Here is a 24,058-nt window from a genome sequence, read left to right on the forward strand (position 1 = left end):
GTTTCTTGACAATTTTATTCCCGGCGGCGATATAAAGATATATATCTTGATCCCGTCAAGCAATCGGGATGGCCTTTTTAACTATACACCGATGTATATTCGATGTATAGTTTAAAGACAATTATACTTTGCCCTTGTTCATTCCCATCTTGTATACTGCAACCTGGTGTGGGGAACTTGCAACAAAAGCGATTCGTATAAACTGCTTTCTCTTCAGAAAAGGCTCTACGCTCATTATGTTCAAGCCCAGTTGTCGAAAATAATCTTTTAGAAACATGTCATGTTCGCAATTTTTTTCATTCCTACAATTTGAGATTGGCTGTTCACATTCTTTACAAAGTAAAGCATAATTTCAGGTCTGTCCAAAATGCTTATAATTCATGAAATGTTACGTATGGTTTAAGTGCGGTCGCCTTATCCACTGAAAGACCTAGAACAAACTATGGAAAACAAACTATAGATAACTAAATTGTGACATTGTGTAATGATTATCAGTCTCTAATAAAAATCGCCGTATAAAGTCATAGTGTATCTGGTTTTAAGGAAAACCAAAAGATTCTTTTTACTGTTTAAATTCAGCTAACTTTGTATATTTTGTCTTTTGCGTTGCTTCGTTTACTGCCGAGTGTGCATATCGTGTTTTCTGCCAATTGCTGTTTATTATCATTGCATCGTTTTTTCAGTGTTTGCTATTTCTATCGTATAACTTTTCTTGTTTGTTTTGAAAGTGTCTTTTTTTTTTTGCCATGCGGCCACTGTTCGATGTATTATTCGGGGTGTAGGCCTCGTAAGGAAGTTTGCCTCGTCTTCCTCCTTTTGCCTCACCTCGAGGGCATATTGTATTTTTTGGCCAAATACAAATACTACTACATACTAACTTATTAACAGCTCAAACATGTACAAATGTAATAACGACTTCAACCCGCACTCAGCTGAACACGTCGACGTTTATTGACGTTTTTATCACACACTCTAAAAACACATCGCTTTGTTCCGATACTTTAGCTGTACAAGTGAGTGATCACTTGCTAATTTGTTTGGTTCTCAGATGCGGTTCGCTTACGTCAAAAAACTCAGATACCCGTGTAACCGGACTGAGAGATATAAGTATTACAGTGATTGAACTATTTTGTAACTGCCTGTCTAAAATTGATTGGCATGAGGTCTTTCGTTCTAAAGATGCTGAAGAGGCATATGAACTGTTCATAGAAAAACTTAAAACGTGCTACAACAGTTGCTTTCTATATGTGACAAAAACGCGTCCGCGATTAGCACGCAAGCCTTGGGTTACACTCGAATGTCTCAAGGCTATTCGTGAAAAGAACGCTCTCTTTGAGCGCTTCCTTCAGACTAGGAATTCAGAAGACCTTAATTCTTTTAAGAAACTACGAAATAAAACGAACAAGCTTTTGCGTAGAAGACGCAGTACTTTGAAAACCTGTTAAAAATGATACAGCCAAGCGATATGACCTCATGTGCAAGCGTTTGAACTCTGCATTAAATCGCCATACAGGCTACAGTGACTGTCCAACTCAGTTGTTTGTCAATGATAAAACCTTTATCGGTGAAGAACTTGCAGAAGAATTTAATGATTGTTTTGTGTCTGTGGAGTGCAGTAAGCATGACCCCAATTGCATGAGTTATCTGAGGAACAGAATACACGAAAGTGCATTTTTGTTACCGTTGACTGTGCCTGAAATCAAAGAAGTGTTCTTGTACTTGAAAACAAGTAGGTGTGTCGATGTTGATGACTTGCAGATTCAACCGATTAAGCATGGCATTGATATTTCAGCGCCCCTGTTGGAACATGTTATCAACGTTTCTTTTTCGACAGGGCATTTTTCATGTCGCTTGCAAAAGGCAAAAGTGTCCGTCATTTTTAAAGGAGGAGGCAAAAACAATGTACAAATACAGGCCGATATCAATCCTACCTGTCTTCTCAAAGGGCATTAAAAAATTGATGCACAAAAGAATAAACAGTTTTCTCCCTAAGCACAACATATTAACGCCTCTTAAATTTGGATTTACAAAGCACCGTTCAACTGAGCCTGCATTACTAACACAAAAGGAAATCATTTTAGACTCTTTTGAGTGAGAACACTATGTGCTGGGTATTTTCGTGCACTTCTCGAAGGCCTTCGATTGAATTAAACAGACCACTCTTTTAGCTAAACTAGAGCATTACGGTTATCGAGACATATTTCTCTTGCTTTTGCAAAGTTGCTTAAGAAATCGTCAGCGGCACGTACGAGTGGATAGTTACACTTCAAATTTTACACGTCGCCCGAGTGGTGTTCCTCAAGGCAGCATTCTCGGCCCATTATTATTTAACATTTACGTAAATGACCTAGTAAACATTAGTGATCTTACTTGATTTATTGTATATGCCAATGACACGAGTCTTTTGTTTCCTGGATCTAGCTTTACAGAACTAAAATATAAAGCAAACAATGTACTTGCGCTTTTAACTAACTGGAGCGTGGTAAATTCTCTACTTATAAATATTTCAAAAGTGAAGGCAGTTTTTTTCCGCCCAAATAACAAAGCGGCGATATAACTTCAACCTTAGGCGTGCTGGATCTAACGTTGAAATGGTGTCCGTTGTCAAAAGTCCCAGAGTTCTTTTCCAAGACAACATGTCATAGGACGCTCACGTTCAAATGACTTGCTCCAAATATCTCGTAGCGACGGAATAATATCGCGCTTGCGTTTTCTTTTGCCGTAAACATAAAATTATTCCTTTATCGTTGCCTGTTTTCCTCCACACTAAGATATTGCTACTTATTGTGGGGTACCACCATTGCTACGAACATCACCAAAATACATAAGTTGCAGAAAAGAGTTGTGCGTATCATTTCTAATGCTGCTTAAGACACATACACTGGGCCAATCTTTGTGAAACTAGGTCTAGTTCCACTTCCTAATCTTTACAATTCACTGCTTGCCTCATGCTATCAAACCTCGATGAAAAAAAATGACCCCTATCTCAAGGAACTTGTGGCTCTGAAATTACGTCGCCCTGTCTATGACGCAAGGACCTCGGAACAGTGGTAGTTACCGTACACGCGAACAAATTCCGGTCGCCAAATGCTACGGTACTCCTTGCCGACAGTGTTAAATTCTGATTTCCTTGCACATTCCTAACGTGCCTTCTACAATGTTCTGTCTTTTTCATGTATAATATTGCTTTTTCTCGAGCCTATAGCCTTCTAGTTTGCATACGTAAACTTACTTGTTAGCTACATTTCTCCGCGCCTGTTTTTTGCTTTTGTTTTTTTGTTCCTAGCACTCTTATTGACTTGACATTTTTCTTTGTTATTGCAGTGTGCAAAAAACGAGCACGAATTTGTTGCAAAGTTTCGTAGTGTAAACCCTTGTCTCCATATATCGTCTATTTTTCGCTCATGAAGTGAACATGTACTCGTCTGAGTTTAATTTTTGCTGAAATGTGTATTTTTGTTTCATATTCTTTTTTCCCTTTTTAATTTGCATACACCTTTTTTAGTTCAGCACTGCGTAGATGTCATCTGCATGGGTTGCAGGCCTATTCAAGCCTTTTTTAAGGATTCTTGCTTGCCACCCCTCAACATAACTCCTGTCCAGTGGACGTTGGATGCTTAAATTAAGTCGACTTTGACTTTGAAGTTGCCCCAAGAAATGTGCACAATGGTGAAAGTTTATTGTGCCCCACTGCTGTCATATTCATCTTTTTGTTTGTTGGTTTCAAATTATGCTGCATTATGCTTTCTACATTGTGTTTTATCCGCCACTTTGTTCTACTGCTTATAGAAGAACCCCTCCAACCAATGTGCTGCCAATCAGAAATGGCGCTGTGCGTAAAGTGATAAAGAAATAAAAATTAATAAACGAAACCAACTTACAAGAGCAAGGGAACTCAGTGGAGGAGTTGTGCTTAAAACTGTTTTCGTCTTCTATGAAAAAACAGTACCTGCTTTTTTTGTGCCAACAACGACAAGCCGATATAAACATTTTCGTTTATATTCTAGGTACCACCACTGGAGAAAAATTTTATAGAAGGTTTATTTACACAAACGACAATTTGGCAGCGGCAGAAAGAAAAAACTTAGCTTACTTCGCTTGATGGCATTGATGGCACGGAACTGCGCTCTTAAATACTAACCGCCGCTGGACAATTAACCGCTTGATCAGCTCATCATTGCAAGCACCACACGTAGCGCGGGGAGCAATTAAAAACTGTTGCCCTTGGCCTCCCGCTGCTCTTTCCTACCTCACTCGTCATGTCTTGTTTAAGACGACGGAGCCTGGCCTAAAATCCCCAACAGATACGTGCACCTCATCTGCGAATTAAAATAGAAGCACTGATGCCCAATCAGGTGATTCACCAGGCAAAAAAGGAAAAATAACTGCCTAGGAACCGCATTCTGTCCAAAATTGTTTACGATCAATAATATTCCTCTTTTACGCGGGAAACTTTCGAACACAGGGCCAGCGGCTATTGTTCAGATTGTCTGAGTCTTGCAGCGCTGCCTCAGACCGCACGGTAAAAAATTACTAGACGCTTTTGCAACTAAAGTGTTGAGAGGCGAAAGCCGACCATTCTGTGACAATTTTCACTATGCCGTGACGACATCCGGTTGATGTGACGTCACACCATTCCTGTGGCTCTATCGACGTCCGCGCTATTTTCACGCAATTTCGACATTTTGCCCAGTATTAACTAATTACTCTACAGTCATCAAACTTGGCTTCTAAATTTATTTTTTTCTCCTCTGTCTGAAACAGCCATTTTTTTCTGCTATCTCTTTTAGTTCGCGAGTGGAACGTGTGACGCCCTCTGCGAACGGCCGACAGTATGAGCCATTAAAGGCTTTCGCCTTAAAATGGCATTTAAAATCAGGGATCAGCCGCCGCGGTGGCTGAGTGGTTACGGCGTTCGGCTGCTGGCCCGAAATACGCGGGTTCGATCCCGGCCGCGGCGGTCGAATTCCGATGGAGACGAAATTCTAGAGGCCTGTGTTCTATGCGATATCAGTGCACGTTAAAGAACCCCGGGTGGTCGAAATTACCGGAGCCCTTCACTATGGCATCTCTCATAGCCTGAGTCGCTCCGGGACGTTAAACCCCCATAAACCAAACCAAACCAAAGTTAGCGATGATAACATGATGAATCAGCCCATTTGATGTTTCGAGCCTCCTCCTGCACCTGCAGCGCTGCTACTGTTGGGTACGCTTTCTGTCGTTTTTCAGCTGCTGTCAGGCGTGTTGTGGGCTGCGTGGTAGCGATGAGCACACCATGCCCTCGCTACTCTATGGCGTCTGGCTTTTCAGTTTACCGTGAAATAAATTCCAGCCGCGATATACATATAGAACCGTGAATCAGTTCTGGCTCTCAAAAACAAAAGTAGCCTCTCCTTCCCCATCGTTAAATATTTACGGCAAGAAGATCATTACAGTGGAACAGAGCTTGTTCGCTGAAGAGTAGGTCAGTCGGATAAGAAACTATACTCGTTGATAGACAGCGATATTTCCAGCGTGCTACTAATGAAAAAAGTGCAACACAGGACAGGCCAAGGAGGGTCAAGAGCCTATGGCTGGAAAGCGAGCCAATTTGACGCTTGGTAGCCGGTCAATAATCCACTGCTCCTGGAAGCGGATCCTGTAAGCCTCTTGGGCCGAGACAAACGCCAGGCCACACTTAGAACGATTAGATATGCACGTCCGGCTTGATTAGGTATGTTGCATTATTGCCCTCAACGTGTCCTGACACATGCCATTTGTGGCTTGGACCGAGCGTGGAAACTAACGCCTTAAAACAAAGGTTGATGGTTTGTGGACAAGCAACTCGATGCACTTGAAAAATATCTGCATATCTCGCTAGTCTGTGTTAGAGCGCTGCTATCTGCAAAGGGAGCGAAACTACGGGACTTTCACTTAGCTATGGCCGTGGGCGCGGAAAATCGCTGCCTATTCGCCGCCAGCTTTGAGTTCCAGCTAGTTCATATTCTTTGCTTTTTTGTTTATTACTCACAGTGCCTTTGTCAATGCTTTACAGTGAGGGGGGAAGAATAACACACTTAACACCTCACAAACTTTTGGGTACATTGTACACGAAGCAATGCATAAAAATGAGCTTCGTGTGTTCGCCGAGAAAGCGCCTGCAAAAGCAGCAGAGAGTACCTGGGAGGCACTGCAGACATGGTGCCGGCTACACGCCCCCGCTGGTGTTCAATACCGGAGCCAGTTACTGGACTCCTGCGCATCATTGGATGTAATGGCGCGTCGCGCTAGAAGTAAAAAGCTGCTGTGATAAATCTAAAATGGCCAGAGTGACTCTGTGTACCTCAGACGCCTAAGAGATACCGGACTGCCCTGGTGCGCAAGCTTTGCGGCGGGCGCTAGATCGTGAACTGCAGTGATTCCTGGCAGTACGTGAAGCCGAGAACGGAATGAACAAGAGAAGAACAGCACACTCCAGTGGCGCATGCCGCCGATATCCGGGCAAAACTACGTAGGAGCGAAGATTCCGCAGGTCCCGCTGGAGAAGTTTGCCGCTTACATTAGTTTGCTTATAAGTGGAAACTGCTACCTAAGTTTTTTTTTCATCTTCTACAAAAATAAGGCATTTAAACGCGGTTTGGGCCTCAGAGGGAAGATCGTATGCATTATAATTATGCGTGCACACACACACACACACACACACACACACACACACACACACACACACACACACACACACACACACACACACACACACACACACACACACACACACACACACACACACACACACACACACACACACACACACACACACACACACACACACACACACACACACACACACACACACACACACACACACACACACACACACACACACACACACACACACACACACACACACACACACACACACACACACACACACACACACACACACACACACACACACACACACACACACACACACACACACACACACACACACACACACACACACACACACACACACACACACACACACACACACACACACACACACACACACACACACACACACACACACACACACACACACACACACACACACACACACACACACACACACACACACACACACACACACACACACACACACACACACACACACACACACACACACACACACACACACACACACACACACACACACACACACACACACACACACACACACACACACACACACACACACACACACACACACACACACACACACACACACACACACACACACACACACACACACACACACACACACACACACACACACACACACACACACACACACATATATATATATATATATATATATATATATATATATATATATATATATATCAGTTGGTAAGAGCACCGGACGCGATAATCGGAGGTCGCAGGTTCGGATCCTACAGGAGGCATGGTTGTTTTTTCTGCTCCTTTATAAGGAATTTTCTTTACGCCATAGAATAAAATAAGTATTATTATCCCACTGATCAGCACTACACATTAAAAAAATGATAAATAAAGATTCCCCTATGCACCTTGGTTTCGCTGACGGTTGGCTCCCTTCATAAGTATGAATATATATACGCACTTTTTATGTTTAGAGCACTTTTATTATGACAAAAACCAGGTCTCACAATTCCAGTTTTGCTGATCTCTTTGAAACTCCTCAACGCAACGTAAAAGACGTTTAGACGTTTCCTTTCCAACAAGTTTACGGACCCTTTCTCTCGACACTAGACAGCGAAGCCCACAGTACTCAGTTTTCAAGACAGCTGCATTTCCTGATCATATTTTGGCGTCTACAAATGTTTCACACAGAAGCAGATCGATTTAAGCTTATTTTAAATTGATAAACAGGACCCGAGGCGACAAACGTAATTTAAGTCTATTACGAACCTGTCTCTTGCGGCTCTCTCGCTGTAATTCCGCGGCACGCTTAGAAGAGCAGAAATTAGCTTAAACTCAGCGTACATGTACGTCATTTTTAGCTTTCCAGTTGTTTCGCGCAGCGTTAATGCAGTCAAGTAGTAGAAATAGGCAGAAATAGAGTTGTCTCTAATTTTTTCTTCGAATAGTGGTGCTCTGAAAGCATTAAATTCAGCAACAAACCGGATGTCACAGGAACCAGTAACCAAGGCGCTAATACTACGGCAGTGCATAGTGAATTCTGATGGAATGGCACGTGGGTCAGGAACTAACTTTTTCTTTTTATGAGTAATGACAAGCAGTACACAATACATTGCATTGAATAGACGCAACCCGATGACTCAAGCTCGAAAATAAATGAAGCTTTGCCGTATAAACAGAGAGGTTTTCGTTTATCATTGTAAGTTGCTTTGGATCATAGAGAACTTTATCTTGTTCGCAAAAATAAAACTGAACTAAAGAACGCACATTGTATCACACTGTTCAGCCCATCTTTAACAAAAACATAAATTTAGTGGTGGTAGTGAACTATCCAAAATATAATTAAAGCGCGTATAATAGACGGAATATCCCGAACTGCCCGTGTCGCTTGAAGCGTCTTAACACGTGCTTCGGCTGGCAGAGCGCTGGCACTGCTCAATTTCTGCTCAGTAGGCCGATACCAGAGATATTTCGAGAACTCCAGTAAACTGGAGTGATCAGAGGTGAAAACTACTGCATCATCGGTGGTTGACTGTTGTTTGAAACCCTCTTCTGCCCCATGTTCCTCAAAAGTTCAAATGTCTGGAATCCTCTTTATTCGCCTGTAACTCCTGAACATTCGGTACGAGCTTACTAAAATACTTTGGAACAGAGCTGGCTTTTCCTTTTCTTCCTTCTTCGGAATCTCTTGAAGCGTGCGGCCCATAAGCAACAAAGAAAGTTGAAATATCATATTAATATTACAAACTGTTACTGTATCTGACGGGCAATCAGTAATGCTCTAGCATTTACGTCGCTTTTCTAGCCAGTTCTAAGAATGGCTTCGAAGTACAGGAAGGTAACTTTATTGATAGTTATTTCGCAGTGCTTTCCGTATACGGCAATAAATGAGACAACAGATTTACGGCAACATCAGCGTATTTACCCATACTGCGTAATAGCTGGCTACCAGAAAAGCATCAAACGAATCTGCAACGTTTCGATGGAGGCGAAACGCTAAGGCGCCCGTGTGCTGTGCGATGTCAGTGCACGTTAAAGATAACCAGGTGGTCGAAATAATTCCGAGCCCTCCGCTACGGCAACTCTTTGTTCCTTTCTTCTTTCACTCCCTCTTTTATCTCTTCCCTTACGGCGCGGTTCAGGTGTCCGCCGATAAATGAGCCAAATACTGCGCTGTTTCCTTTTCCCAAAATTCAATGAATTTATTAATTAATAAATAATTAACACTGCAAGGAACCTGAGGAACAGTCGAGACAAGAGAAGTCTCGCCGCGCTCGCTGTCCCTGAGAGCGAAAGAGCTGTGGACGCGCTCAGAGCGCGGAAATATGCGGGCCATATGGGCAGAGGGGCGCACGCAAAGAGACTGCAAGAAGCCTGTCGCCCCGCAAGCGGGCGGCGTGACTTTGGAACAGTGTTGGGAAATATGTTGAGTGACGTTCCCTCATTCAGAGGAAAGAAGGGAAAGAGGGCAAGCGCAGCTCCCTGTCGAACAAAGGTAAGACGCGGGGCAGTGTTCTTTTTTTTTTTTAATTTGCACTTTTCCCTTCGCTATTTAGGTCACGTGACTGTCTATTTGGATTGGCTATTTGCTCCCCTATAGTCGAAGACCAAGCCGCTGTTGCCGCTGTTAACCCTAGCTGCCTAGCTGTTTACCACGCTTGTCGTAGTTTTTGCAGGGCGTGCTTGTGTGTTGTACGGGCCAGCGTGCGTTTTGAATTCGGTTGTGCTCAGCGATTACTTCATCGTGCACGCTTCGTCGATGTGTTACGCTGCAGTGAGCGACATCTTCGCGAAAGAGTCAACGTCTGAAAGAAACAGCACACGCCAGATCGACGCGTCGAGCTCATCGTACGGATTCTTTGCGCCAAATTTCAACCGTACATGAAAGTGACCTTTTCGTTTGGTCGTACGTAGTTTTTTTTTTCCACCTACCATCAAACTATTGTGTATTGAATAACTATGTTTTATCGTGGATTGTGTGCGCGAGTCGCTACTTGTTGCTATATTTTGTCTTAAGCTGGCTGCGTTGCGGCCGGAGGGAGCCGATTCGTGTACAACGCACGATCGCAGCGGCGCAATGTGCATCTTTCTCACGCTTTCTTTCGCTGCGGGCTCTGATCCTTGGTCTCCTCCGTTTAAGAACATTGCCTGTCGGCTCTTCAACGCAACGTAGTTGTCTCTGCTTACGACCATTCAGGATCAGGCAAGTTCAAAGCACAGTCTCCGTTCAGAAAAGGGGCAAGTAAATTCATGTGTACGCTTCTGTGGCACGTACTGCGCGCAGTGCTTATATCTAGAGCAGCACTGTATATGATTGTCATTGGACAGTAAACCTGTTATAATTTTAGCGCTACAAGACGACTCTACCTGCCAGGTCGCTTTTTTTTCTTTTATGGGTGAATGGACGGCGTCAAATGTTTTTATTTTACCGCGGAGTAGAAAGTAAACGATAAAACAGTAAACGTGGACCGTTGATAGGCAAGAAATTCGCAGCTCATTAGTGCTCTACGTTTCCTAGCGTGCGGCCGTTTACGCACACACCTTGCAATATTCTGTTAAGCCAAAGAGTGACTTATCCTTCCAGCAATTTTACTGTATTCGAATGGAAGGTGCGTGTGCGAATGGTGTTAAGTTGATATGGAACTTGTTCTTCACTCAGGCTGAGAACTAATGCAGAAAAGTGGTCTTGTTTACTTCTTTTGACAAGTGGAAAGCACCGGGCTCTTTGGTGACCAAACCATTGACCACAAAAGCACACAGTCTGTGTCACCTCTTTTTGTGCTCTTGTATTCCCTTAAGTTCAGCTCAGCGCGCTTTGTAGTGTAGTTTCTAAGCGTTTTCTGTTATGAATATTTTGAATCTCCTACACAGTAACGATATAGTTCTTTATTTCTTCAGCAGTTGCTATTATTAGACAATATGTTAATTATGTTAGGCATTTAGTGACAATGCACTAGCACTCAGCGATTGTCGCGTAGAAGTTTGTCTATGCTTACTGTGCGAGCAGCTGTCCGGTATAAACTAGTCCACTGAGTCAATTGCACCTCTTATAAATACATGGCAAGTGCTGTAATGGATAAAATTTGGATTCAAATGTTGTATTTTTCTACTTTCAAAATATTCCTGTTTGCATGTGTGCAGCCATTACGTAGTTTAATGATTATACAAGTTATGACCAACCGTTACACTAATGCAATCAATGGTGCCTCTCTTGCAGTGCACGTGACAGTAGGAGTGACGCAAAGGTGCACAGGCAGTTTCGCTCCTGGCACTGAAGTTCAGCCTGACTTCTTCAAAACCATAAATTCGTAGTCAAAACTAGATTTGTGCGGTATGTATTTTAGTATGTAATTATGACATTGTAGCAAGTTCATCACTGCTTAATGTCCATCAATGAACACAGTGTACTATTTTGTGCAGGTACAGCCATTCTATAACGAACATTTTGCAGCCATACAATGTTTTGGAGGACTTAGTAGTAAAGAAATTTTTGAATAATGGTTTGAATAATTTATTTTTTTTTATTTCGTGGAATATCAAGGCCGTTTTTTTTTTGAAGGGCGCTGCCTGGAATTCATGTGCGGGAAAAGTCAGAAAAAAAAGACGCACAGGTATAGTAATCCTTGGCAGGCTGCATGCTACCAAGAGAGAGGAACCCTTTAATGAAAGAGCAGAGAATTTAGCCGAAGTTTAAAAATCGCTGGCATGCTACTCTGCGCCGGCAAAGGAACTAGAGAGGTAAAGTCTGTAGGAGAGGATTGCGGGAAAGGTTAAAGTAAAGAAAAAATGGGGAGAACATAAAATGCGGGCATTGAATGCCTACTAAGGAGCATCGACGAGAAATGATGTAACTTATGAAATGATGAAGTGCATAGTCTGATAAATGGTCTAACACCGTATCACTAGCACCGTTAATGCATGTAAAGCTGAATGTGATGTGCAGCTGTCTGGGGCTGTTATTTTGCACTGTGCACACTTCCTTTTTCAGCAGGAAGGGGATGTCCACTGATGTGAATAATTTCCAATAGCTGACATGAACCCATATTAGGTTTGCATTTTGGCAATGAAGTGAACTTAAAATTTAATTAGGCTCAGGTGGCCTGCGCATAACAGCAAATATGGAAGGTAAGTGTTTTAATAGCCATTGTTCCATGCTATCAGTCATTATTTACAATTTCATTACCCTAAGCTCCTGAAAAATGTTATATGGAGGTTGCATTCTACTGTTCCGGAAAAATGTAATTCATGACAATTACTGCTGCTGCATATGCTGTAAGCATTGGATGAAGCAGCAATATGCATATGAAAAGTCGAGGTTTGTAATTTGCTCAAGCAAAAATAGTGCTTTAGAAGGAGATTATTTTATGCCGCCTGTGTAGTTAATGTAGTGTTTCATTGAAGGATTGGTCGAGTAACCAACGCTTTTTGCACAGGCATAATGTAGAGGTGTAGTATAATACCGGTTATGAACCTGAACTATAAAGCTACCTTTATTATAATAGTCCCTATAATTTTGTGTATGACGTCACCTCATTACAACTTCAGTGGATACGATTAAGTTGGCCTTACTCTTATTTCACTTTTAGCCCTAAGTTTTTTGTTTCTTTTCCAGGAGCGGTACCATACAAACAAATACAAATGTCTTTATTTCAACATTAGGTGATGTTAGGAGATGCACTCAAAAAGCTTTAAAGAGACTATGCAATAAATTATTGATATTACGTAAAGCAGATGGGAGATAGGCATTCGATCACTCGTCACCCCAGTGCAAGAATTTTTGAGCTAGCGTCAATAACAGCGAAGATATAGACGATTAAAAATTACGCTCCCTCTCTCCCGCCTCAACTCGTACACGAGGAGCACCAGAAAAAAAATAAAGAGAACAGCTCTGGGACTGGGCCCCGCCCGTGAATACGTCATCCGCTGACGTTTATTTTGCAACTTCCGGTTGTCGCTCCTAGCCCCCCAGCTCTAGCCCCGGCGGCGTGGCGGCATCTCTTCGGTCTCTTCTCCTTCCTGGATTGCGGCGCGCGTCGCGTTTCTTTGCTTGTCATCTGTGGTAATTAGCAGTAATAAGCCCGGACCTCGAGGTGCGACTGCTCGCTCTTACGGCCGCGATGGGCATCGAGCCCCATGCGTGCGCACGAAGAGCCGTGCGAGTGGCTCCGGAACTCCCGACAGAAGGAGGCGGCAGAGGAAAATTGCAACCATATGTGCGAAGGCAATGCCCTGGCTCGCGTTTGCCCGAGAGGGCCGTGCGGCGGCACGAGCAGACGATTTTCACGGCTACCGGAAGTGTGCCCGTGACGTCGTGGCTGCCGTGGCTCCAGCGAATGAGAGCGTGTGGTGCCCTGGCGACGTCATGGTACAGTGACGTCATTGTTACACGATTTAAGCTCCAAAATCGGTCACTACGAGTACACCGATCGGCCCGCGAATTTTGAAAAACACGGTTTTTAAAAGTTCATAATAAATTGCCGGCTCAGTTCTGAAGACTCATTCTTGGTGTGAATGCTTCTTAGCATCATTTCTAAGCATTGAAAACATTTACAAGTGACTTTTTATTCGTTGCATAGTCCCTTTAAGATTGACTTTACAAAGGAATGTACCCCTTTCTTATAATTTATAGTGCATAGCCATTTTGAAAACTAAACATTTTGACAGATTTGCCTGCCTGGTTGTGTTCGAAGACTTGTAATAAACTGCACATCTCCAGTCCGGTCACTTCATAGAACAGGTGTCCCAAGCCACCCTTGAGACCGAAGAATGCCTTGTCTCCTTCGACGTGGTGTCCCTTTTCACAAACATCTCCGTGAAGCTTGCGGTGACCGCTACCCGAGACGCCCTACAACGCGACGATACACTCAGCGCACGAACCCCGCTGAGAGTAAATGATGTGTGCCGCCTCATGGAGTTGTGCCTATCAAACACACACTTCTCGTCAAAGGGGGAATTTTACCGACAAGTGAAAGGAACACCAATCGTTGCATCCATCTCTGTCGTCATGGCAAATTTAACCATGGAACACATCGAACAAAGAGCCCTCAACTCATTCCAACCGAAACCAAAGATTTTGCTCAGGTATGTCGACGAGTGCTTCGCGGTCATCAAAAGATCTGAGACTCAAAATTTCCTTCATCATTTGAACTCCGTAGAACCTGACATTCAGTTCACGCTAGATGTGGCACAAGAAAACTCTCTGCCGTTTTTGGATGTCCTCGTGTTCCAAAACCACAATACTCTTCAATTCTCCGTATACCGCAAACCAAGTCACTCAGGCCGGTATATCCACTTATCTTCGAACCACCCGACAGTCCATAGGAGACACACTGCAGCACAGAACTTGACAGAAAAAAAGGACAACGCACGACACTCAAAGAACTCATCATGAACGGCTACCCAAAAGAGTTTATTCAAAGAACCATTCGGCGTAAAAAACACAACATTCTTCAAGAAATCAACGCACAAAGACCAACGCCACCACCTAAATACGTCACTTTACCTTATGTAGGAGGTGTCAGCGAAACCATCGCCCGAATCCTGGAAAAATCGGGTCTCCAGGTTGCGCACAAGCCCACAAACACTGTTGTGCTTTGCCTACCTGCCGCCGAGAGAAAGAGAGAAAGACCGCCGAGAGAGAGAGAGCCCAAGGCATTGTCTACAAAATTCCATGCGCCGACTGCTACGCAAGCTACATCGGCGAAACCAAAAATTTCAAAGAAAGAATTCGGCAACATGAAAACGACGTCCGCAAATTTCCAAGAGAGCGCAATCCAGTAGCCGAACATTCCGAGGACTCCGACCATAGAATAAACTTCGAAGAAACCCGCATCCTCGGAACCGAAACAAATTACCACAAAAGGCTCCTGGAATCCTGGCATATCCAAACCACCCCGAACAACATCAACCGCACAAAAGGAAAACTGCCCCCAGTATATGCCCAAGGACTTCGCTCTTCATTTGAACGTAAAAAAGTCGCCATTCACCACCTCCCGGCAATGCGCCAGCGTGACTAACAGCCTAACCCCCCCCCCCCCCCCCTTCCCTCCATACTTAAAAGACGCTAGCTACTGCACTCTGTCACCCCTGACGAAGAAGCCGATTCGGCTTCGACACGTTGGGTTAAAGTTAAAATTTTTGGTTGGAGATGTGCAGTTTATTTAGACATTTTGTAATGTCCAAGCCTTTCTCCAGGAATCTGAAGTGTTCAAAAGGCAGCGACAATGAGATGCACCCAGAAATGCCATCACAGGCACAAGATTCCTGCTGTTTACTTGTAGGAAATGAATTGACAGGTAATGTATGCAGGAAAAGTGGAACAGACTGGAAGTTACAGCTAGAGATATCACTCGCTAACATTTAGCTAATCACCTACACTTAACTTTCAATTCACACCATGGGCTACAAAAACATATAGTGGCATCAGAGACCAGTGCCATACAGAGCCAGGGGCTGCATCGAACCTTAGCCACTTTAGAAATCAGACCATGGGGAAGGCAAATTCTCAGAGCAGAAATCAAAATTCGTAGATGATGGAATGGAAAACAGCAAACAAGTGCAGAAGTGCAGCTGAGAGAATCAGACAGATTTATCAATGAAAGCAAATGAAAACAAGGAGAACTAAACGCATGGGAATAGAGGAAGGATTTGATCAATTGCATTTTATTTTCTCAACTTTTACTACTTTCCATTTCATACATGTCTTTCTCGTTACACGACCCTCATAGTAGTTCGGCAACTGGGATGCCTACAGTTTGACCCTGCAGCGTGGAACAATATTGTGGATTTTTATGATTTTGTGGTTTTTTATTTGTTGGCCAAAGCATGAATTTTTTCTTGAGAAGCCAGTCTGCTTGCGATTATGTGAGCATTTGTGAGCGATCAAGCAACAGTCACTTGGGACGTGTTGTGTTTTTTCTGCATATATTTTGTGATTTTTGTTCTCATTTATAAACAGGTAGAAGCCTGCACTGGTGGAATTGTTTTCATGCATCTCACTTTATTCCTGCCTTTAGCGCAGTTTACATATTTAATCATCAACTGCATATTTTTACAAGTAGTAAAAACATGCCTGTCCAATGCAGTCAATAAGTCGTGCACCTGCTTAATGACAACAAGTTTCAATAATCAGGTTCATCGCCTTCAGGAAGCGGGTTACCCGAGGTACCTTGTAGTAGCAGTAGCAGAAAGCATGCGCAGACAAAAGAAAAACACAACGTTGACAGATAAAGAAGAAGGTACCCGCAAAATTGAAGTGATACATTATATTCACAGGATTTCCCACGGCCTCAAAAAGATTGGAGAGAAAATTGGTGTAAAAATTTGCATGTCAGCCCCAGAAAAACTGTCCCGCATGTGTAAGAACACATGTCCAGACAAGCAGGATAAGAAGGCCTGCTCTGTAAGGCATCAGAACCCATTTGTAACTTGTGCCGATAACGTTATATACAGGTTGCCACTTTCATGTGGCAAGTTGTATATCGGGCAGACAGGCCGGTGCTTGAACAAGCGACTCAGCGAGCACCACAGAGGTGTTAGAGATCAGGGACCAGGTAATCTGGCTCGTCACTGCCGTAGTCACAAGTGCACGCCTAACTTCAAGGAGTGTTCAGTATTAGGAAAAAATAGCAATCAAAAAACGAGGGAAATAATTGAAGCGGCAGAGACGGAAAAAGAGGGACTGGGAAATTGTATCAGTGATCCTTCGGTGTTTTTTTTCAATGAAAGACTTAGCTTTCTTAGGTGCAAGGCAGAGGGCGAAAGTGTGAGACTTTTGCACCGTTTGGTAGGTTTTTTATTGTTTTTATATATTTTATATATTTTTATTTTTTGATGTTTGTATTGTTTTGGATTTCTTCTTTCCTTGACACATCATGACCTTGACAAGATAATCATTGATAGTTGTTTGTACGTGCGCAATACCTCACCTTTATAAGGCTGTCAGCGCCAAATAAAGACCATTCAGTGAAAGTAAGGGCTTGTGTTGTGTCCTGTGTATTCTGTGCGCTATGAATCCTCATGCTGATTACCCACTAGCCCGAACCCTGACCCTTCTAATTTATCGGTTTATTTGTGACCCAAGACGCGACTAGATTTATCTCGATTGATCGCAGCCAGGCAGAGGTGATTCTACGTTCTTCCGGAGAGTTCTAGTAACTTTGCACATTTTTATCTCGAACGTTCGCTATCAGCTTTAAATTGAGCACGACCGGCAGCGGCGGGAATTCTGTTCGACGACCGCCGAGCACGCTTGTTGTTACACCGCCGCAGAGTGATTCAGTCCATTGTGGGTGCAAGACAGCCCAATAAATAGTTTTCTTTTGGAAGAACTTTTGTCCGTCACTATCGCTGCTTTGACTGCCGTCACCACTACATGACAACACACCACCCGATACTGCATGATACCCTTTGAAATAGGGCATAAACTTGTTCCCTTAGAAGGGCAACATTATCCACCATGTGAGAGTTATACGCTTGAACCACAGGGGTGCAAACTTTCCTCTGTTTATGTCGGTGTAAGTTTAGTCTGAGAGAGTAAGTTTGCACCTCTACACGTAGCGTAATAACTGAAGGCACAGCGCACGAAGGACGGGACAAGAAAGAGACAAACACAGCGCTGTGCTTGTCTCTTTCTTGTCCCGTCCTTCGTGCGCTGTGCCTTCAGTTAGTACCATTAGTCGACTAGGCCAGACAAACACCTTATTGAAGTACGTAGCGTAAATGTACCTCCTAAAGGTGTAAACTTGCACCTTTCATGCTAGGTTATGTTTATGCTGTCTTCAGACTAACACTTACCCCTTTTAGAAATGCGTAATGTGATACCTAGCTTGCTTAAAGTTTCTCGTCTTATTGCAGTGCAAGTTTAAGCTATTAGAAGCGTAACATTACACTCTGTGCAACAGCATAAATACTTAGTTCCTACGAAACAGCGTAATCTTACACCAAAAAAAGGTCTCAGCTCCACGACAAGTGACTTACCAGCCAAAAAGGCAGTGATCTCACTGCCTTTCGTTTTTAGAGTGAGGGCGCAAGGTTGTGACGGGAGCGACGAACAACCAATGTAAATACTCCCGCGCTGTTCTTATAAATTTTTATGAAATACCGCTTAGCCCACATTAATAACATGTTTCAAGCCCAATGAGGTTTTGGCATGGCTCTAAAACAGCGGATCTTGTTACGGCATGCATACGTTATGATATTGGGCTTTGTTATCCACAGAGGGTAGGGGTGCGTGTTTTACATAATGGTTTCATTTGAATTATACTTCATTTTAATTTTTTATTCAATTTATTTGCCCCTTATCATGGCTGTCTCTTGAATAATTGAGATCGAAAGTGAATGGCAAGAACAGAATCGAATAAAAGTTGTATTATGGCGGCCTTACAGTCATTGCATGTCTTCCACTCAGTGCATACAAATAAACTGGCAGCACAAGACGTGATTCATTGCTCTTAGTGGACAGTGCAGACAAAGAAACTACTCATTGTTCTCGCTTTCAATCTGTACGCACGATTCACATCTCTGCTCTTCTTTAAAGTATCACAAGGCTTGTAAAATTTCTGAGCATGAAACAGAGGAAAATGCCGCAGTATGTTGAAATGAAAGAGGCGACGGTCAAAAGCAAGGTTTTGTGGCCTGTTTTATGCGAAACAACACGACAAACAGTCACACCCTGGGCCTTGGTTAAATTATCATCTGGTTTTGTCTTTCAGCTGCTGTACAACTGTCTGAGTTGTCGATGTCACAAATTTTAAAATCTATGCAAAGCGCGCGTCAAATGCATACCAACGGAGGTTCACGCCGGCCGTTCTCAAGCCGTAGAGAGAAGTTTTTTCCTCTCTCCTGTTTTTTTTTCTTTTACAGATTTGAAAAAAAAATAAAGGCGCCTTGTGTGATAATGATACCATCGTCAAACAAGTGGAAGTTTACCCTGAAATTTAATACAAGCTTGATTCTAGCAAGGCTGACCACAAGAGCAGACATCCTTATAGCCGTCATAATGGATATATTGAGTTGTGCCGTGTCGCTAATAGAGCGTACAAATTGGGACTATGAAGTCTTTGTCAGGGTCCGCCAAGAGAAGTTGACAGGCCCCGACTTTCGAGACGCCGTGAAGCGCAAATAGTGAGCTCAACTGTTATTTATTGTGCAAGCTTTGGTAGCTGCAAGTCATAATATGTTTGAAGCCTGTGCTCATTTTGCGTTACGTGCTTCTGTAGAATATAGTGCAGTTGCATAAAGTTCAGTTCCTTTGTTTCTCCGCTTGTCGTCCGTACATGGTCTTCAAGTCGGGCTGCCTACTACGAGCCCCCCGCCTAATAAACGTGCACCTGCAAGAAGCGAGGTAGACAAGCGCCTGACTTCACTACGCCTATGTTCCGAGGTACAATGCAATACAACCAAGCCCACTTATAAGGAACGCAGTTTAATGAAATCCGCGTTATTACGAATGAGGAGGTACTACCGGCAAAGTATGTATTAGTCTCAGATACCACGAAATACGGTAGCACAACTCGGCTATAGCGTACGAGGAGGTGCTGTAAACTCTGCCGGCAGTCGAACTTCCCCTTTCTTGCAGCAGAGGGGAATGATGTCTCCAAGTGCACATCACATGCCCTAAACCGTATCTATGCCGAGAACAGCGACCACTCAAAAAAAGCAAAAAGAAAATATATATGGAACGCCGAGGAAACTTTTCACCGGATGCCGCTGTCGAAAACGCATCTCTCGAAAGGCGACGAAGTTCAACAGCTTCGCGTTATCGTCCTATGTCCAAGCGCATGCGCGGCAACGACTAGGGGCCCCAGGTTGTCGTCGAAAGGACTGGCGAGGCTCGTTGCATGCTTTGGAAGGTCCCTTCTTGCATGCTCAGGAATGACAGAGAGGCCTGGATGATGCGATACTTTTTCCCTTTATTCGACCAGTGGGCCGCCAGTCTTTAGCTTTCGAGGGAATATGGGGATGACAGGAGACTTGTTCGTCAAGTGCCACGTTCAATTCGACGATGACATGGCGAGAATAAAATACGGGGACCCTGCACGTGCTTAGCATCTGCACCGTGTACCTCACGTTGCCTTCCCTCACTGCTTGTTGTTAAATGTGGACTCGAATCGTGCGACGGTGTACACAGAAGAAAAGATGAAGACACGGCGACGCATTCTTTAGCATTCGTAATATGCTATCAAGTAGCCCAAAGAAATTCCGAAGTATTGTGAACTCTAACATATAATGCGATTCCACTTCACAACAAATGTGGTGAGCCTCTCCACCCGGCTAAGTGCCCCGTAGCGTTGAATAACGTATATTTACTCAGGTTTTAATATACCAAATTTGAATACGGCATGCACTGTGCCACGGAATAACTTTTACTTTGTGCTTCCTATTTTAATTGATCCTGGTGGTATTGAAAAAATAATTGATTCACTGAAACTTTTAACGTCATGTGGCGTAGACAACATTAACTCGAAGTTCCTGAAGCAAACCAAGGCATATTCATCCCTTTGCTTACCAAAAGTTATTTAACAATCACTGCGGAACGAAACGCTGCTCTCAGACTAAAGAATTGCGAAGGTGGTTCCACAAGCATCATGTAACAGACACTCTCCCTTAAACTATAGACTCATCTCATAACAAGCACTCCTTGCAAACTAATTTAACGTATCTTGTATTCTAATATTTTCAGCTTCCTGGAATCAAACTCTTTCTTTACTGTTGCCCAGCATGATTTCCGGAAAACTTTTTCTTATGAAACACAGCTCCATCTTTTTACACATCTCCTGCATGCTATTTTGGACAAAAATTCACAAGCCGATTGCATAATTCTGGCTTGTGCTAAGGCGTTTGAAAAGGTGAATCACAAACTACTTATGCTTAAACTTTTTGCCCTTAACATAGATCCTATTTTAACATGGCTGGAATGTTTTTTTTCTAACCGTAAGCAATATGTAACGATTAATAACTACGATTCCCCTTATTTGAAGTAACATCAGGTGTCCCGCAAGCTGCGGTACTCGACCCACTTCTGTTCCCAATATTCATCAATGACTTGCCTAACTGTGTTCCTTATAGCATACATTTATACGCGGATGACTGTGCCCGATATCATGAAATTAACACCGAAGACGACAAACACTTTCTTCAGTCTGATCTAAATAACATCACTCTTTGGTGCAATAAAGGACAAATGCAGCTAAACCCTCGCAAGTGCACTTATTGAAAATTTCCAGACAAAATATTACTTCCTCTGTGTACACCATCGATAATAATCCGACTGAACCCGCAACATAGTAAATGTACGTCGGTGTACTTATATCACCGTCACTAACATGGAAACCGTATATCGATATAATTATTAGTAGTGCTAACCGCATGTTAGGCTATTTACGTCGAAATTTTAGCAAAGCTCCTGTCTCTTTAAAATACTACTCTATAACACACTTGTGCTTCCTAAATTGGAATACGACGGCACTTTTAGGACCCTCACCATGTCACAATTTGCCCTGCAATAGGAATGGTTCAAAATAAAGCGGTTAGTTTTATTCTTTCTAATTTTAACCGAAACGCGAGTGTTACAGCTATGACATATAACCATTCCTTACCTTGTCTCGCACAGCGTAGCAAAGTTTCACGCCTATGTCTTTTTCATACAATTTATCATCACCAGTCACTGCACGCGCGTTTTATCACTACACCTACGTATCGCTCTTTTCGTGTCGACCATCAATACAAAACCTAATCCTTGAGGGTATTTAAATTTAATAAATAAATAAACAAACAAGCAAAACTCGCTTTACGGTACGGATACAGAAAGAGTGGTCAGACGGAACACACGACACAAATTTCTCTGTTTTGCGGTAGAAGAGGCCACTGTCCTGCCGAGACACTGAGGGGGCTCGGCCGTTTTTTGTTGCACCCGGTCGTTTCGCTGCCCAACTCGCCTCCCGGGCGCCGGCGACTAATCCTAATCACGGGCCAGCCACCAGCGCTCCTAACCCGTGGGTGTCCCCGCACTGTTCCGGTCCCCGTTGGCACCCCGTCGCGCGCACTAGCGTAGGAAGCACGCACACAGACTTAAAGGAGGGCACACGGTTGACGAGAAACACAGGTACGAGCAAAGGATGCCGATCGTGGAAGACGCGTACAACACTGCGGTAACCACGCTCCTGTGACAACGAACGCGACGAGCCAGAGAAGTCACTTTGCATGGGCATAATTCACGCGCTCGATGTGTCTTATCGGTGGTGCGTCGCCAGTGTATACTGATAGGATTTGCCCGACTTGGAGCCGAATACCAGTTGAGGTCTCCATGTTAAGAGTCGGGGAATGATAAAGCCGCGTGGACAGAACTAATGGCGGAGTGCATAAATAATGACTTCCACGGGGCAGAGCTTGTGAACCAGGAACGGTGGTGGACGTTGTCGAACACCCACGTTATCGGACGCATGTTAGTTTGTGGCAGTGCGTCGTTGATGAGCAGCTTACCCAAGCTCATGTGGTCTTGAATGATTTCATTGGCCGGACGGCGATGCCGACATCAGAGCTCCATACTCTGAAAATCCTAATGGCACCTGGAGCAAAAACAATATCCCAATCCCAGGAATCGGATGAATATGACGACGCTTCCATCGCGATTCGGTATACCGCATCCCAGGAGCGCCTCGTTGGTGGCAACGCGTTCGACTAGTAGCATGTCACTGCGCTGGAGAACTCGAAAGGCGCCGCAACTGGGTCCAGTTTCAGTAAGCAGACGCGCATAACGGACTTCCACTGTCCGAATTTCTATTTGAGGGTGTAACTTGTTAAGCCCACTTACTATGAACACCAGATACAACGAATACAATCCGCGAGACCTTTATGTTCGCTATAAGTGGGATTCACTCCATGCCAATATTTGTTTACTCGTCTTCTACAGCAGGCTGTACCCTTAAGCTATTTCTGGCGCGTACATGCGACATCGATGTATTTGCCGCCTGACAAGAACTGTCTCCGTGGGAAAACGATAACTCACCACTGTAACGTTGATAATCCTCTTTCGAACCGCGGTGAACGATGACCACCTGTACTGCACGATAGACAACCGCGCCTGCTTGGCTGCTGTCAGTTGGTCGCTGACGAGAAACACTCTCAGCATGTAGCCGTTTTCCATATATGGAGATACGATGACGCGGCTGAAGAACTTCTTGGCGTAGTAGTGAAGCATCTTCCACCGGCCCCCGTATTCTTGCAAGAAAAGAAAACAACAAAATTATTACCTCTTAAGCAGGTCGCTCCCAGCAAGGAAGCTCTCATCTTTAGTTCTGGAGGTCCTAGCCTGCGGTCAGAGAATCCTTTTTGAATGAAATTTCACTCTCGCACACTTATGATAAGTCTGCTCGAAGTAACACTGGACACCTTCACAAAAGTAGATAGTAATATCGCGCTTTAGTTTAGCTAAACGACTTTTGTGAAAGTGAGCTCGAATTGAATATTTTGAGTTGCGGCGGAGGTAAAACAAGTGGTAGGATTTTAGCTTATTGAAACCGAGCAGAGAAGCGAAACCGTGTGTTTAGCCTGGTTGTCTCATGGTTTTGCCTTGCGGCGTCGTCGGCACGTCTGGCGATGATATCAAACTCAGGTTAAGCTCTCTTCGAGGTTAAGGTGATCTGGTCTGTTCTTGGCTTAGATGGAAGTTCATGAAGACGACGATGTGCAATGCACGGTGCAAGTGTGTGTTATAGCCACCCGATTCTTGGCCAATCCCTCAGTGTGGGTATGTGTGATCTTTTGATAGGACAACAGCAACAAGTGTGTGTTGCAGTTTAACACGAGTCGTGATCGGCTACGGCGACAGCATAGTGCTCTCTTACAGTGGCCAGTGAAGCTGATCCGTTCAGGCCACCGCGTGTTCAAAACCCAGTCGCGGCAATACAACTTCATGCAA

At 43.8% G+C, this 24,058-nt stretch overlaps 1 protein-coding gene across 3 annotated transcripts in view; it reads right to left on the reverse strand.

Annotated features, from left to right (window-relative positions):
• Positions 1–24,058, reverse strand: part of LOC144132342 (beta-mannosidase-like) — a 306,383-nt gene that overhangs the window by 17,276 nt on the left and 265,049 nt on the right. For all 3 annotated transcript variants that reach the window (XM_077664668.1, XM_077664669.1, XM_077664667.1), the window contains exon 16: positions 23,147–23,358. In XM_077664668.1, the coding sequence (XP_077520794.1) occupies positions 23,147–23,358 (212 nt within the window). The remainder of the gene's footprint in view (positions 1–23,146; positions 23,359–24,058) is intronic.

The sequence above is a fragment of the Amblyomma americanum genome, chromosome 5 (assembly GCF_052857255.1).
Source record: "Amblyomma americanum isolate KBUSLIRL-KWMA chromosome 5, ASM5285725v1, whole genome shotgun sequence".
Lineage (NCBI taxonomy): Eukaryota > Metazoa > Arthropoda > Arachnida > Ixodida > Ixodidae > Amblyomma > Amblyomma americanum.